Source organism: Nelumbo nucifera, chromosome 8 (genome assembly GCF_055504915.1).
Source record: "Nelumbo nucifera cultivar China Antique chromosome 8, China Antique-T2T, whole genome shotgun sequence".
In the NCBI taxonomy this organism is placed as follows: Eukaryota; Viridiplantae; Streptophyta; class Magnoliopsida; order Proteales; family Nelumbonaceae; genus Nelumbo; species Nelumbo nucifera.
In genome coordinates, this window is record NC_142656.1 from 2385592 (window position 1) to 2403354 (window position 17763).

The 17763-nt window shown below is 39.3% G+C and overlaps 1 protein-coding gene across 1 annotated transcript in view; it reads right to left on the bottom strand.

The window, feature by feature from the left end:
- LOC104600551 (protein FIP1-like) overlaps positions 1-17763 on the bottom strand; it is a 57202-nt gene that overhangs the window by 36064 nt on the left and 3375 nt on the right. Inside the window, exons 4-5 of the mRNA XM_088892962.1 lie at positions 6212-6261; positions 3904-3970 (exon numbers count right to left, since the gene is read on the bottom strand). Coding sequence (XP_088749088.1) covers positions 3904-3970; positions 6212-6261 — 117 coding nt within the window. The remainder of the gene's footprint in view (positions 1-3903; positions 3971-6211; positions 6262-17763) is intronic.

Sequence of the window (17763 nt, forward strand, 5' to 3'; positions counted from 1 at the left end):
AAATGTCGGAAATGTCGAGGAAAATATTGTAAAAATTAGAGACATTGTGGAAATATTATGAAATATGTGGAAATATGCAATAATATTTTGTAAAATGATAAAGGAAGCATTAATACATATTTCTAGACTATTATCTTATTCCCAACCATTATATAAAGCTAAGAAACTAAGATCAATAACAAATTAGTAAATGACGATGTACTAATTTATTATGCATTTTGATGTTTTTACAAGGTTATCTGATATTTTTTTTCTTATTTTTAATTCTGATTTATTATATATTCTAATATATTTATTTCACACTAGTAAATAGAAATACATTTATTCTGATTTTTTAAATATTAAAGTCATAATACATTATGTTTTATTATAAATTTAATAAACTGATTCTTTTTGTAGTATTAAGATTATGATAAATTCTGATTTCTTATAAAACTTAATGAATTTATTATGATTTTTATTACTAAACTTATAATAAATTATGATTTAGTATAAAATTTAATAAATTTATTCTGATTTTTTATATTAAATGTAGATTATGATTTATTATAAAATTTAATAAACATTTTCTGATTTTAAAAAATACTAACTAGTTAATATTTTATTACTTGAAAAATATTTTATGTTTTATATTATAAAGTAATTAATTTATTCTTTTGTTTTTATATTTTGTTAATTCTTTTTTATAAATATTAAATAGAAATGATTAATGGAATAATTTATATTAATATTTTGTATTATAATAATATAATATACTAATATATTATATTATTAATGCACATTAGTCGACATTATCGACATCATAGGAAAAACTGCCTTTTTTTTTTGGTTATTTGGACTGATTTGGTTGACATTTCCGAAATATAGGAAGTGTCAACCGAAATAATGTAATTTTTATATTACCATCTATTTTCATGTCAGCGAGCCTCGACATTGACATATGTCAGGCGATATTAGCGACATTTCGCAACATTTGAAACCATGGTTAGTGCTATAGAGTACATCTAGAAGTGTCCATGCAGTATCTGATATGATACTAGTACACTAAGCATGTACTAGTATTTGAGTATCATAGGTTGGAGCATGTAAAGTCAAGCTATTTAATCATTCAGACCACAACATACCACCATTTAGCACTCATAAACAAGATATCATAAGAAAGGATACATTCAATAAGGACTCCAAACTTTGATTTTCTTACTTTCACTATACTTCTAAATTATTTATGTATTAAATATTATTTATTGCCAAACTAGCCATTTTATCAAGTGGCCCCTTGGCAAGAAACTGGCTATGTGGAAAAAGAATTATACCACTTTGGAGGGAAGAATAACTTTAATCAGGTCCACATTAGCAAATCTGCCCATTTACTACCTTTCCACTTATAGTAGGATCCCAGTCAAAATAGCTAAACAGCTTGAAAAGATTATGAGGGACTTCCTTTGGGAGCCGAGGGATGAAGTGAAGGATCATTTGATAAAATGGGAGCAGGTATTTAAATCAAAGGAGAAAGGTGGTTTAGGTATTGGGAATTTGACCAAGAGGAATATGGCTCTACTAGGGAAGTGGCTTTAGAGATTTCCTTGAGAAGGATATAGGCTGTGGCACAAGGTCATTGAAAGCATGCATGGCTTAGAGGAGAATGGCTGGAATGCAAAACTGGATTCTCACACCTCTTCAAGATCTTAATGGAAAGCAACAACAAAGGTACTCCCTTCTTTCCTCAATTCCATTAGGTTTGATATGGGTTATGGGAATAAAGTTCTATTTTGGGAGGATCTCTGGGTAAGTGATTTGCCCCTTTGCCAACAATTTCCAATACTTTTCAAATTATATACTCGAACCTATTTCTAAATTTGGCACAACCTCCTTAACTGGGGTTAACTAGGATTTTGGGTTCAGAAGAGGCTTAAAGGACAATGAATGTTAGTCACTCATTTCTTTGCTTTCTTCTTTGGAGACTTTTTTTTGGACCAAAATACACCTGATGTTAGGGTTTGGACCCCCTCCCTTGATGGCTTGTTCTCTTGTGCTTCCTTCTTTAACATTTTAGTTCACTCCACCTCCAAGGGGTGGCCTTCCCAATGAAAGAAATTTGGTGTAAATCCATTCCACCTAAAGTATAAGCTTTGTGCTAGAAAGTGTTCCTCGGTAAGATCAACACCTGTGAAATGCTACAAAAAAAGAGGCTTAATTCTTGCCTCTCTCCTCATATGTGTGTTCTTTGTAAGGCTTGTGGTGAATCCATTACTGTGTTTTGAGAATATTTTTGTTCTTTATTTGGTTGCAAATGGGTCCCCCCACAAGAAGTGTTAAGCTTATTCAACCCCAACTTCCTAAGGCTCAAGGAAAAGAGAGGGAAGACAGTAAGAGGTGCATTGGTGCGGACAATATGGTAAGAAAGAAACAATAGAATCTTCAATGAAAAGAGCAGGTCTAAGGAGGACCTAATGGAAGCTATCCTAGTTAGAGCTGCACACTAGGTAAAAACCTTGGAGACATTTAGAGCCATTTCAGTCGATGATATTATCAAAACTTGGTCTGAATAGCACAAACAGGTAGACACTCTGAAGAGATGAGAATGGAATAGAAGCCACCAGCTGAAAGTAAACCGAAACTGAACTTTGTTGGTAGCTCTATGGGCAACCCGGGAAGAGCAAGCATTGGGGGAGTGATTAGAGACCATCAAGGTTTGGTGGCTGTGATGTATTCAAGTCCAGCTGGCTTAGGAGATTCAGTCAAGGCAGAAATCAGGTGACTCACAGCTAGTAATTCATTCGGCAAAGCAACTCAAAGAAGCACCCTGGAAATACAAACATGTGTTTAGGGAACTTGATGTGATTGCAAAGAAATTAAATCCAAGCTTCATCTGGGTGTGAAGAACTGCAAATGGGGTAGCAGATGCATCAACCAAACAGGGAGTAGATAGGCCAAGTCTTTTCTGGGCAAAGCCAACAGTTGTATTAAGTTTAATCTTTAATTCTTAATGAAATCCTATATATATATATAACAAGCTTCTCCATGAAACTAAGAATATTCCACTCGACTTCAAACATTTAATGCTTCAACCTCATCTTACATTTCCCGTGCCATCATTCCACGGCTTCAGCACTTACCAGACCAGGACTAAATTTCCTACCACTATTCTTTTATTCTTGGTGTAATGGTAAAATCTCGAGCTGCAAAGCATGAGAATGCAGGTTCAAGTCTGAGAGCAGCCAGTTTGTACAAAAAACAAAAAAGAAAAAAATCCAAAGTTTAGGTCCATATCCAGTCCACCCCGCCAGCCTCCAAGACCCCAGATAGCTGGGATTGGATAATTTCCTCAAATACCCTAGCATATTCAAAGGTGAAGCACCACTTGAATTTATGCCATTCTTCTTGAAGAATGCTAAAACACAACAATGCCAATATGAAGCTTAAAATTGACAAGAGAGGTAATAGACACTTTAGGATGAACAAGAGTCCTCAAAATGACTCATAGGGAAAATAAGAATCCTGATAATATAGGTCAGGTTACATCATGCACATTGAAACCAAAGAAAAAACTGTATATAGATTCAAATTGATTTGAAAGATTTGTGGCAGGAGAGACTTGTAAAAGAGCCACCAGCCTTCTTGTCATGTTTTTTTTTTTACAGAGGGGCAGCTGAAGTTGTAAATCAACTAGAGATCATTTTTAAAGTACAAAACTAAAGAAGGAACTCAGCAACCTAGAAAACGATTCAAACAGATACAGATGATCTAGCCAAGGTGAAATATAAAAAGACCAACTTCAGATAAACCATTATACAGAAAGAAAATTTCCTCATATAACCATCTTCCTAGCAATTTAGTTCTGTTACTTGCAACTTCAAGGACTTGAGACGACCATAAAACAGCTTGGAAGTACATGGTACACACCATATGCAACAGTGGAAAAAGGAAGGCGAATAATGTGCTTCAACTTCTGGCTGAAAACATAGTAACCCTACAAAATGAACAAACATTTCATGACTTGTTAACTAACTCAACTGATGACCAAGTTAATCGTGTGGTTTGAAGTACCAGCAAATAAAAAAGGAACCTTTCCAACTGCATTCAGTTAAATGTTTTTCAACAACAATACATAAGATGAAAAGCATAGAACCATGTCAAGAGATGTCATTCAATCATTAAGAAAGGAAAAGAAAAAAACAGAAAAAAAAACTGCATATATCAAACAATTACTGATATAGGAAAAGAAACATAAAAAAAAAAAAAAAAAAAAATTTGAAATGCTAATTCCAGGACTACTTAATGAACTGTAGAATAGATGGCCATAGCTGAAGGCTGAAGCCTACATGGTTTCACTTAATTGACCAAGAGAAATGGGGAAAAAACAATACTTTACCTTCTTCAAAAAAACAAATGCTCTAAAAAACCATGTATACTTCACAATCTAATCCTTGTTTCTTGAAAGCAAGGTATCAACTCATAAAGGAGCAGAGAAAAAATGAAAAGCAGTTTGTTTAATGTGCATTCTTCTATTCCACTGGTTGTTAAAAATAGCCCAACAATATGAAGGGGTAGCTCCTAGGATCCTGAGCCACAAATTAGGGTACAACATTTTTTTCTAAACTCATAGATCACTTCATAGAAGGAACCTAGAAATAGCTCCAATAGGTGATAAAATGAGAGAAAGTACACTGAGGTGGCTTGATCACACACATAGAAGACCATCTACAGCACCCATTAGAAGAAGTGATCTATTACAAGTTGAAGGGGCTATAAGAGCCAGAGGCAGACTGAAAAGGACTTGGGTGAAAATAGTAAGAAATTATTTAAGCACCCTTAATTTCACGATGGATATGGCACTGAACGGAACAGATTGAGGAAACAGGATTCATGTAGCCCAAGGTTCAAAGTATCAACACATATCAGCCCGTATCGGCCGATATGTATCGTTCTGGGACCCCTCCAATATGCCCCTACAGTGGGTGTATCGGGGGTCTGACCGGTTCAGGGGGTGGAGTCCTAAACCGGCCCCCCTGATACGCCCCTACCGGCATATCGGGCGTATCGATATTTTGGACCTTGGTGTAGCCTACCCCATATGGTTGGGACAAGGCTTAAATGATGATGATGATGATGATGATGCAGATCAATTCATAATTCTATTTTGTTGTTCCTCTGTTGAAAATGCAACCAGTGTTTTGAAAGGTGTGGGAGGTATGCAACCAGTGTTTTGAAAGGTGTGGGAAGTGTATGCCTGGAGGCACGCCTCCAGGCAAAGCACCCCCAAAACACCCTGAGGCATATACCAAAGGCATTAACACCTCTAAGGCGTACACCTCATGCGCTTTTTCTGTGAGGCATGGTATAGGTGTACACCTCATGCACCTCATGCACACTTCATATAAAAAGACAGAAAGAAAAAGAAAGAAAACAGGAAAAAAAAAGGGAAAGGGAAAGGAAAGAAAAAGAAAGGGAAGACCCCCCCCCCTCTTCAACTAGTGCTATGAATTCTTCCTCTTAATATAAAAGATTTTTTATTAAAAATAAAGAAAAATTAGATCCTCCTTCCTTGTCTTCCTCATCCCCCTCCTCTTAAGGAGGCTTACACCTTGTGTACGGGAGGCTTATGCCTCTTACGTTCTAAACTACGCCTCACGCCTCTAGGTAGTGGAATGCCTTACATCTGGCCTTCACGTTTTAAAACATTAAATGCAACTCAATATGATTGGACAATTTAAATTCACTTATCAATGGTTGGGTCGCTCCATTGCAAGCTGGGTGGCCAGGGTTCAAATCTTGGAAACAGCCTCTTTGTATACGCAGCCTCTTTGTAAGGTTGCATACATCTGTCCCTCCCTAGACCCTGCATTGGTGGGAGCCTCGTACACTAGGCTGCCCTTTTTATCAAAATCTTCAAGATGCAGTTTCCAGGCTCCCCATTGAACAAGTAAAATGAGCCCCTACTTCCATTTGTGGGTGCTACAAGCCGTTGCTGAAATCCTTCTCATTTCTTAATAAATAGCAAAAGAAGCTAATAAGGATTAAAAAGTTGTGCATTTCATTGCAGAAATCACAACAGTCTGCCAAGAGAACCAAAGAATGCATAGAATATGTATATTTGTTTTGAATGCTCAAGATCCCAATGTGTTAAAAGCCAATTGCATGTCTACATGCTCTCAGCTCTTGGAGAAATAGGAGAAGCCTTGGCAAATTAATTATAAAGCAATAAGCTTACCTGCAAGCGCACCTTTTGAACTTGATAAACCAAATACTGTTGAAAAATTCCTGAAAATCATAGTAGAAAGCGGTCGCCTTCAGTGTTATCCAACAGGAAAAAAATTGCAAGTAATTCTTAACAACCATGCCAGGGTTAAATACAAAGTTAGAAACAGAGTTATCACCAGAATGTAAATAAAAAAAAAAAATACAGGTAAAACTTATTCTTAACAACCATGCCAGGTAAAAGAATGTTTGGAAGCCACATTGAATGCTATCATTCCAGTTTGGTAATGCATAGCATCTTAAGCCATAAGTTCACCACCTTAGCTGAGTCATTACCGGAATGTGAATAAAAAACAGAAATGTGCTTATTCTTTCTTTAAAGCCCTCTGCTCCAATCCCTCCTCTCAGGTGTTCCCTGTTAAAGAGGTCTGGTCAAGGCCAATTCCTCCTAAAATAGCAGTGTTCTATTGGGTAGCCTACTTGGGTAAGATCAATACGGTGGAAAACTTGCAAAAGAAACCTTACTTGTGTTTGTCCCCAAATTGGTGCTTCTTGTGTAAAGTGAAGGGTGAGGACTGTAACCATTTACTGATATCGTGCTCTTTTGCTGCCAATATTTGGAACTGGGTTGTTGCACTATTTGGGTGCAGGTGGAACTTGCCCTCCGAAGTAAAGCTACTGTTCATTCCGGCTGCCTTTGGTAGATTGACAAAAAGAGAGAAGCTAATGTGGAAATATATCAGAGCCGCTACCTTGTGGACTTTATGGGAGGAGAGAAATGCTAGAATATTTCAAGAAAAGGAAAGAAGTCTTGCTGAAATTAAGAAATGCATAATGACAAGGACAGTCTCATGGCTAAAATCTTCACACTTGTTGGCAGATTACTTGTTTGATGACTTAAGGAGAAACTGAGCAGCAGTGGCTTCTACAGTCTCCACAAAGAACAAATCACAAGCTGAATGGGAATCCCCACCGGATGGAGTGGTAAAACTGAATTTTGATGGTAGCTGCCAAGGTAACCCAGGGCCATCTGGAATAGGAGGGATTCTGAGAGACAAAGATAGCAACATGTTGTCTTTATTTTCAGGACCAGTGGGTGTTGGTGATTCTGTAAGGGCAGAGATACTAGCAGCAGTACAAGGTATACAGATGGCCAGTCAACTTGGAGTGAATAATTTGATAGTAGAAGGGGATTCCAAAGTAGTAGTGGGCTGGTTGACAAGTCCAGAGACAGCTTGTTGGGGCTACAAGGATCTGTTAAAGAAAGTTAAATGGCTGACAAGGAATATGTCAGTCAGGTTTCAGTGGGTCAGCAGATCAGCAAATGCAATGGCTGATTCTTTGGCCAAGCAAGGGGTGTCAAGGGGAGATCTGTTTTGGGCCACTTTGTAACTGTGTTTCAGGCTTGTGTTTGTTTAGTGTTTATGACTCAGTCCTAGGGGGAGGTAACACCTCGTGCCTCTTCCTAGGCTCAATGTACTACTATTTTTTGAATTAATAAAGCTACTCTCATTTATCAAAAAATAAATAAAAATAAAATAAAAAGAGTTCAACTATGGTGCAGAAGCTGCACAATAAAGTAAACACTAACAAAGATTTTAACAATGTCAACATTAAAGATGTTAACTATGACATTTCACTTTATTACTACTTCACTTTTTTTGCTTCACAGCGAAGTTTATGCACCATACGTTCTGCCATATAAAAAATCAGAAACGTAATATTATATCCTATTAGCAGACCTTCAATAACTCCATCTTAGACCATCAACTATTGCTTATAAATCTATTAATGAGCAGCTATTGCTTATAAATCTATTAATGAGTAAAGTGAAATATCATTCTACATGATTACCACATAATCCTACTCAGCACCAACAACCAAACTGAATATCATGGAAGATAGTTTTTTTATCATAACAAATTTTGTTTTAGCGATGGTATCTATATATGATCATTACAAAAAGAGGAAGGATGAAACCTCAAACATAAAATGAACCATAAAACAAATATAGATATGAATTCAAAATAAACTACAATCTCCACCTTGAATTAGTCTTGAATTAACTCCTAACTTGGAATTGGGGTTGTATCAATTTAAGAAAGTCTTTGTGAGCTGTGGGCCGTGGCCCAATTCATTATGTACGAGCTAATGTATTAGCATTCTTTTGTTCAATAGACACAATTGACCTTCAAATATTCTTTGATTTCTGTCCTTCCAAATGCCCCATTTTACTGCAAAAGGAATATCTTCCATAAGATAGCTCCCCTGGCTTGAAACAAAAGTAGTTAATATTAATGTATGTTCACAGATTTGCAACTGTAGGCCTCTCTTAATTATATAGATGACCAAAAGATGTTAAGGAAAATAAAAAATAGCTGTCACAGTAAAACCCATAGTTCCTATCAAGTAAGACTTGTTAACATCTGGACCACGTTATGATGGAACGAAGTTTGAATAGCGGCAGAAGTTGTAGACAGAACAAAAGAATGTAACAAAGGGATATATATGAAGAGGCAATGAGAGAGGGGAATAAGATGATGGCATTCTCTATTCTGCAGTTTGGATGGGATTGGGTTTGCTACTAATTGGTATTTTCAGGTTGGGGGTTCCCCCTCTGAGTTGGGTATTTCATTATTATTTGCAGTTGGTACTTGGTAGTAGGCTTGCCTCTTGTCTCAGTCTGTTAAGTCTGGGGCTTGCGGTGTTCTTGTAATTGCGAATTCTGTGTTGCTTCTCTGGACTCTGTCTTTTTGGTCATTGCTCTGGTATAAATCGTGTATTCTTTCCATTTTGTTGCTTTTATTTTAAATAAATTTCCTTTTACCAACAAAAAACTAAACTAATATTTATAGGGTTTGTAGAGAACACTGATGTGGGCCCCACTGCAGTGGTCCCCACTGTGTTCGTAGAACAGCATGTGTAGTTATTTGTTTCAGTTATAGTAGTGTCAGTTTGAGTCAGTTTGTTAATTCAGTTGTTATTTATTTCAGCTTTTATTTACTTTATTTATCATGTAAGTACTAAGGGCAGATGTGTCCTTTCCATTATGTACTGAACATAACCTATAAATAATAAGAGAGTGGCGGCGGCAGATCTGTTAGAATCTGTCCCTCCTTTCAACCCCTTGTGTTCTCCTGTTTCTTTCACAACATCCCATATCTCTTTGGCTGTCTTTGCCCACAAGTAATTTCGGCTGATATGTGGCTGCATAGAATTACACAACCATGCCATAACCAAATAGTTTTCTTGAACCCACTTGGTGTATGTTGGGTCCTCCTTGGAAGGTTCTTTCACATCTCCCAAGAGGTAACCCAGTTTTCCCCTTCCTCCAATAGCCATCATGGCTGATTGAGCCCACTCCAAGTAATTTGATCCATCAAATCTCATAGTTGTAATCTGAAACCCGGTTTCAGATACACTACCATAACTGTTGTTTCCAAAACTACTTTATCCCTGACCCTAAAACTCCATCTTTGATCAAGAATCAATGGCTACAAACTGTTAGAGCCACTATACCAGAAAACAGAGTAAAACAAGCAGGTCTGAAATCTGACCTGAAACCAACACAAATCTGATCTGATCTGAAATCTGATCTGATCCGAAATCTGATCTGAAAACAACCCAAATCTGATCTGACATCAATCGCCTATCACAGTATATGCAATAAATCAACTCAAATCTGATCTGAAATCAATCGGCATGCACAGTACCAGGTAGCCTGTCAATCTGAGATGCTATTTTCTGAAATCACTACTATGGGGCCCACTGCTGTGAGAGCAAAATTAGGGTTTCAATTGTAAGTCTGAAATAAGTGCTCAGCTGCACTCTCCAAGCAGTCCGCACAAGTGGGACTTGTTGTAGGGCAATATGAAACCCTAAAAACTAATCACCTCTGAGAGGGGGGGTTCGGCCCAACAGTCAAACCCTAGAAACAAACTTAAAAACAGTTCGGCCTCTCCTTCTAGATAGGTCCAACCTATCTCGACTGATTGCAGTATCTGAAACTCAATAAAAAAGACTTACTTATGGATTTCGGTTTACTGCCTTCCAGGGTTACCTGAACCCTAACCTTCGCTGCTTCTTCCTGATTACCAACTCTCTGCAAGCCGCGGCAAGTCTTCAACTGCTACGAACCTCTCCTGGTAATCTCCAAGATTCAGCCACCGAATACTTCTTCATAAGCTTCCAGCCCTAGCTAGTTCTCATGTGGTCGGCTAGACTAGACACACAAGAGAAGCCCTAGATAGGCTCTGATACCAAGTAGAAGATCAAGACTGTAATCAGTCTTGAATCCGAATAGGTTTTAGGTTTACAAAACAGAAGAAAAGTGAGAGAAAGGAGAAAGAATAGAAGAGAAACAGGAGAACACAAGGGGTTGAAAGGAGGGACAGATTCTAACAGATCTGCCGCCGCCACTCTCTTATTATTTATAGGTTATGTTCAGTACATAATGGAAAGGACACATCTGCCCTTAGTACTTACATGATAAATAAAGTAAATAAAAGCTGAAATAAATAACAACTGAATTAACAAACTGACTCAAACTGACACTACTATAACTGAAACAAATAACTACACATGCTGTCCTACGAACACAGTGGGGCCCACATCAGTGTTCTCTACAGGGTTCCCAAGGGAGGGGTGGTTGATGGTTCTTATTTCAAAAAACCTCCAATACATATTATATGATGTGAAAAACTAGTATATGGTTGATTTTGGCACATGCTGACATTGAACTCCAACATCACTCAAGAGTCGAACAAATACACATAGCAAATACCAGGGCCAGTAAAGAAATTTGAATTTTAACTTGGTAACTAGTGATTCATTCTATCGCTTTCAGTAATTAGGAAATTAATTAACATGAAGCTCTAATTGTGTTTCCAATTAATAATAACAATTACTCCAGATACACCTCCACAAAGCCACGAGATATGGAAAACTAAAGTGATCTCCTACCACTTCACAAAATGGGCTACTAACTCAGCCCATCACTAGAGAAGTTTATTTTTTTTTCTTTTCTGGAGGATGTCCAGAAAGAACAAAGTCCGGACTTGCTGGTACAATCCAATGCATACAGAAGACTACACTCTTATGATTCTTTGAAAGAAAATACAGTCCTGAACAAAAAAAGTGCGCCCTCTTTATTAAAAACAAAAGAGAAGTACAAATATCAAGGACGGCTGCTGCTACACACATAGAAAAATGTTAAGAGATGCAAATGTTCAAGCATATGGTTCCAGGACTTGCATTTATCCAACACCCAGACAATGAATAAAGCTTGTAGAACTAAATAATATCTATCTCTCTATCTATCTATCTGTATATATATATATATATATAGAGAGAGAGAGAGAGAGAGAAACACAGAGACAGAGACAGAGACAGAGACAGAAATAAGCATCACTTTTGGGCCCTTTACACCCCAACACACTGCACATGAGCTATACAAGCAGAGGTTTTTCTGGCTGATATCATTAATACAATCTTTAGTTTGCCATTTTTTTCCAAAAATTATAAAAGAAGAAAAAAGAGGCATTTCTAAGTGGAAACAGCAATTCAAGCAAATAAGCAAAGCATATTTTTTGAACCATGTAAACTTGATACAGGAGCATGTTTCATTTTCGTGCATAAAAATAAAATGTTTAACACTGACTATCACAAACCCAAAAGGCTGGCACATCTGTTTTCAAAGTTCAAACCTCAGTTGTATCCAATAAATAGTGTAAAGAGGACAGGCTAACATGAAAATTTCTATTTTTTTTTTTAAAAAGGTAAGGTAATTTATTAAAATAAGAACCAGTACAAAGGAGCCTAGGCCATTAGAGGCTGCCTAGAGCCACCACAAATTACAGATACAACCAGTTCTGAGATCTAAACAACAGACTCAAATTCTGATTTTTAAACAACTCCGATGCCGACACCCAGGACAGAAGTTTACCCACAGCTATCTGCACCATTTCCTCTGAAGATTTAGCTTTGCCCTGAAAAATTCTGTTATTTCTTTCAATCCAGATAGTCCAAAGCACAGCAGCCGGGATAGTCTTCCAAACCAAGATACCTTTCTTGCTGAGACCCTCAATCTGCCAACACAACAGCAGATCCTTCACAGAAATTGGCATTACCCAGCTGATTTCCAAAGCTTGGAGAAAATGCCTCCAAATATAATTCGAGACTGGGCAATGTAAGCCAGATGTTCAGTAGTTTCTACTACCCCACCACATAAGCCACATGACATATCCGAAATCTGAATGCCACGTTTCACTAGATTAACTTTGGATAAACATTTATTTAAAGCCATTGTCCAGAGCAAAAACTTCACTTTAGAAGGACTGAATGAGCTCCAAATCTGCCCAGCTGGAAAGTTTTCCTGACCTGAACTTATCAACTTACTGAACATAGACTTAACAGAAAACATGCCATCAGCTTCCCATTTCCATCTCCAAGCATCCTCCATGTTTGAGTCAATCCTCTGGTTCTGGAGCAGGCCCAACAGAATTGCATTCTCCTCAATTTCCCAGTCAAAGAGGCGCCTCCTACAAGTTAGGTTCCAACTGAAAGAGTTACCATCCACATTGAAATTCTCAGCCACCGAGGAGTCCTGATTTACAGAAATTTGATACAAGAGAGGAAAGGCATCTTTCAGACACACTTCAGAACACCAAGAGTCTTTCCAAAATTTGATTCTTTTCCCATTTCCCAAGTTGTAACCAATTCCTTCCTCAAATAAACTAGCGTTCTTCATTATACCTGTCCAAATGGAACTTATCCCTCTTGAAATAGGAGAATTGGATCTCCAATCACCCCAGTCCACTCCATATTTGTCCACAATCAGCTTTCTCCACCAAGCATTTCTTTCATTTGCAAATCTCCAAAGCCATTTACACAGGAGGGCAGAATTGAATTTCTTCAATTTTCTTATTCCCAACCCTCCAACTTCCTTAGGAAGACACACTTGATCCCAGTTTACAACATGAACCTTCTTCTCCTCCTCCCAATCTCTCCAGATAAAATTTTTCTGTAGTTGCTCCACTCTGTTAGCCACTTTGGAAGAAATAGGAAATAGGGAGAGGTAGTAAGTAGGTAAATTAGAAAGAGTACTCTTAATCAAAATCACTCTCCCCCCAAAAGAAAGGTATTTAGCTTTCCAGGAAGCCAATTTCTTCTCCATTCTTTCAACCACTGGATTCCAAATCTGAGAGGAAGTATACTTAGCTCCCAAAGGGAGCCCCAAGTACTTGACCGGAAGATGGGCAGTCTGACAAGCCATAACTTCTGCACAAACTTCTAGATTTGTAACAAGACCTGCAAGGATAATCTGAGATTTACTCAAATTAACCTTAAGGCCAGACACCACCTCAAAGCAACTCAAAATTCCAAGCACCACCTCCAGTTGATTAGGAGAAGCATCAACAAAGCATAAGGTGTCATCAGCAAATTGAAGAATATTGACTTTTTCTTTCCCCGGAGCAATTACAAAGCCCTCCCAAAGCCCATTCTCAGCAGCCTTCTTGCTAAAGAGAGAGAAAATTTCCATGACACAAATGAAGAGTAGGGGAGAGAGAGGGTCACCTTGCCTCAAACCTCTTGAACTTCCAAAAAACCCTGTCGTTTGCCCGTTAATTAAGATGGAGAACTTAGGAGTCTTAACACAAACTCTGATCCGGTTTCTCCAAAGCTGCCCAAAATTCATTTTCTCCAAAACCAGATCCAAGCAGTGCCAGTTAACATGATCATAAGCTTTTTCAATATCCAGTTTACACAGAACACCTAGGGTCCCCTCTCTTCTTCTGGACTCCAACAATTCATTAGCAATGAGAACAAAGTCAACCATCTGTCTACTCGGGGCAAAAGCACTTTGGTTACAAGAGATAACACTGCCTAACACACACTTCATTCTTTCAGCCAAAACCTTAGCCAAGATTTTGTAGAAACTGTGCAAGAGACTAATGGGCCTGAAGTCCTTTATATTGACAGCCCCCTCAATTTTTGGAATAAGAGTGATGAAAGTTGCATTCAGACTTCTCTAAAAGGAGGCATTAGTGTGAAATGCCTGAAACACCTGCATCAGATCACTCCTCACAATATCCCAACATTTTAAACAGAATAGATTAGAGAACCCATCAGGACCCGGTGATTTATCATTTTCTAGCTTCTTTACTGCACCCTTAAATTCCTCTTCTGAGAATGGTCTCTCTAACCAGATTTTCTGCTCTTCATTTAACTTATTAAATTGGAGCTCGGAGGGAAAAGGTCTCTGAACCCACTTCTCTTTATAAAGGTTCTTATAGAAAGTAGCTACAGATTTGACTTCAGAACTAGACTCACCACACCTGTCCTCCCACACCAGCTTACTGATTGAAGAGAACCTAGCACGAGCATTTGCCATTTTGTGAAAGAACTTTGTATTTTTATCCCCCTCTTTAAGCCAAATGGATTTAGCTCTTTGTCTCCACTTCCTCTCTTCCTCAACTGCCATCTTATCATATCTGATTTTTGCAATTGACCTCTTAAGTCTCAGATCTTCAGACAAGGGACCCGCCTCTTTAGCTCTATCAATCTCTACAATGGTGCTCAACAAAGCCTTCTTATCAGTAACCCACTTCATATTCTTCTCCTTACTCCAAATTTTTAGTTTACCCTTGACAGCCTTTAATTTTGATGCCATAACGAAAGAACTAGAGCCCTCCACTTGCAACTCATTCCACACAGAGCTGATTAAGGGGATAAGATTTTCCTCCTCAAGCCAAACATTTTCAAACTTAAACGGGGATTTGACTCTCACGAAGACCACAAACAAGCTGAATAGGGCTATGGTCGGACATCGGTCTAGGAAGGGTAAGCTGTCTGAAATCAGGAAAGAATTCATCCCAGTTTGAAGAAACCACGAATCTGTCCAGCCTAACCAGGGTCAGGACAGATTGGTCATTGGTCCAAGTGAATCTATTACCCTGAATTGGGACGTCCATTAATTCCATACTGTTTATGAAGTCAGCAAACATGTTCATCGAACCAGTTCTTCTACCCCCTGTATTCTTCTCATCCACCGAAATAGTTGCATTAAAATCACCCCCAATTACCCAAAGACAGTTCTGAGGGTCTCTCAAATCTGATAATTCTGCCCAAAAAGCCACCCGAAAGTTAGCATCAACAGGACCATAAACGTTTGTGACTTGAATAAGTTTTCCATCTTGTAGTTTCAGTCTCAGAGTGATTGAGAAATTACCAATTCTGCAAGAAACCAAAGAATAGAAAGTAGGGTGGCAAAGGCTCACAATTCCACCAGCACTCCCCAAGGCAGCCAAGGCCTTCCATCTGACCTGACCCTCCCCCCCAAACACTTCGAATTGTAGCAGCATCAACCCACTCTAGCTTAGTTTCTTGGAGCAAGACAATCTTAGACTTCGATTGCTTCAAAGAATCACATACCATCCTCCTCCTCCTTCCCGACCCCAGTCCTCTAACATTCCAAGAAAGAATTTTCACTTCCATAAGAAAAAACTAAAGAAAAGGACCCACACTTCACATCTTCTTAGACCCCCTTGCAGCCCCTTCACTGTTCCCCGCCTTATCATTTAGACACCAAGTTAATCTCATCACTTCTCTGCTTCTCTTTGTTTTTAGTCCCCCTTTTTTGCCGCCAATTTTCCCCTCTCCATAAGCACTCTTTATTCAATTCCTTCCAAGAACTTAATAGTATCAGCTTCCATCCCCTCCATCGAAATTCCCAGGAAAGTCCCCAGCCCCAGAAGTTTCGATGTCACCCAAGAAGAATGATTAGTTTCAGACTTACTGTCCTTGCCTACCTCCGCGGCTGATGAACTCGCTTTCCCCTTGTTTCCTAACAAGACTTCTCCATTGCTTCTCCTCATTTGCTTGGGGCTTACACCACTATTTCCCAACTCTCTGGATTGATCAAGACAATTTCCCACATTCCCACTATGAACCTCATTACCCACCACCGCAATAGGGGTCGCCACCAACAGAGTCTCTTCCACTATCTCTTCCACTGGCACCAGAGGCAGCTCTTGACTTTGTTGCTGCCTATAGTCCATCTCCCACACACCTTTTGAAGAAGATCGAACTTTTTGAGATGAAGTAGCAGCCTGACTCAGATCACCCATCGCCATATTATTAGGGCTAGGAATGTAGGCTAGAGGAGAACCAACACTTGGATTCAACTGCTGTTTGGATGGCAGACTAACCCAAGTCGGTTCCAACCGAACCGGACTGTAATTTGTTTGTCTACCAGTGGGCCACCGAGGCTCACTAAAAAACTTTTTACCTTCAAGTTTCTTCGCCAATTGAGTAAAGCGGGTAGACAAGGACTTAAATCTAGCTTGACCCGGATCCGGAACCTGAGTCCAAATCTGAATCTCCTCATCTTCCTTGGAATCCGATCCGGCCCCTTGTCGAGCCTCCCTCCCCTTAAACCTCGAGACCTCCACGTTTGATTCCATGTGTAGTTCTTTAATGCATTGCTTTATGAGAGTTTTTAAATCCTCCACCCTCAGAAAATCCCCACTTCTTCCCTTCATTAATTCTGGCGTGCAAGATTCAAAGCACTCAACCTGAGGACGATCCTGGCCATCCAGCGGAACTGCTTGTGGACGGATCATATTGATCCCACGACCATCTTCTTCCCCTCCGTCGACCTCCGGCGAGCTACTCAATGGCGGTTTGAAACCCAATGGCCTTTTATGGAACTCTTGCGGCAATGAGCTTTCTCCCTCGTCTTCTAGGACCACCGTGTTAGAGATTTCCGAGCTCCTTCCCTGCAATCGGAACTGATTGTTCTCATGAATCTCTTGCGTCCAACTTTGGACCGTCGGCAGCGACTCAGGCTAAACACAGATTTCGAATACCGACTCCCCCACAACAACCTCCACTTTTTCAGGAATCTTCCCAGACCTTTTCACCCTCATTCGAACCCACCCACAGGTTGAAAGCTCTTCAGGGGAGTCATCGGTTTCCACGAAACCACCGCAAGCATCCCCTATGTTCTTGATCACACTCGGGCACCACAGTATCAGAGGAAGACCATACACCCTCACCCAGATGATTTTTGAGCGGTCTGAATCTTCGCTTGATTCCGGATAGAAGCAGCCAGAACTTGCCCCCCACCAATCCAGAAAGAGATGATTTCTCCCCATTTTCCTTGGACCCTGCTTAAGGATCCAAGCCGTCGCTGACCTCGACGAGAATATGAACAAGAAGAGGTCATCGGCTAATTTCTTTACTTTCACTCCTCCCACCTCCTCCCAACATCTACTTACCCATTTTTCCACTTCTTGAAAACCCGCCCTCCACTGAAATCTTCCCACCAAGCAATCTCTCAGGAATCTCCTTCTAGCCTCTACGCCTTGGGACTCTATAAATATCATTTGTCTGTCCTCCACCTTCTTGATTTCAGACTGCCCAAAATTCGGCCAAACTCTAGTCGTAACCGCCTTACTGTAAGAGAAGTCCGGTCTCCTCCTCGCCCCCTTCTCTACACCCCTATACCAATTCCTAGCTTCCCATCTCCTTCCACCTCTCTGATCTTTCCGAAGAGATCTACCT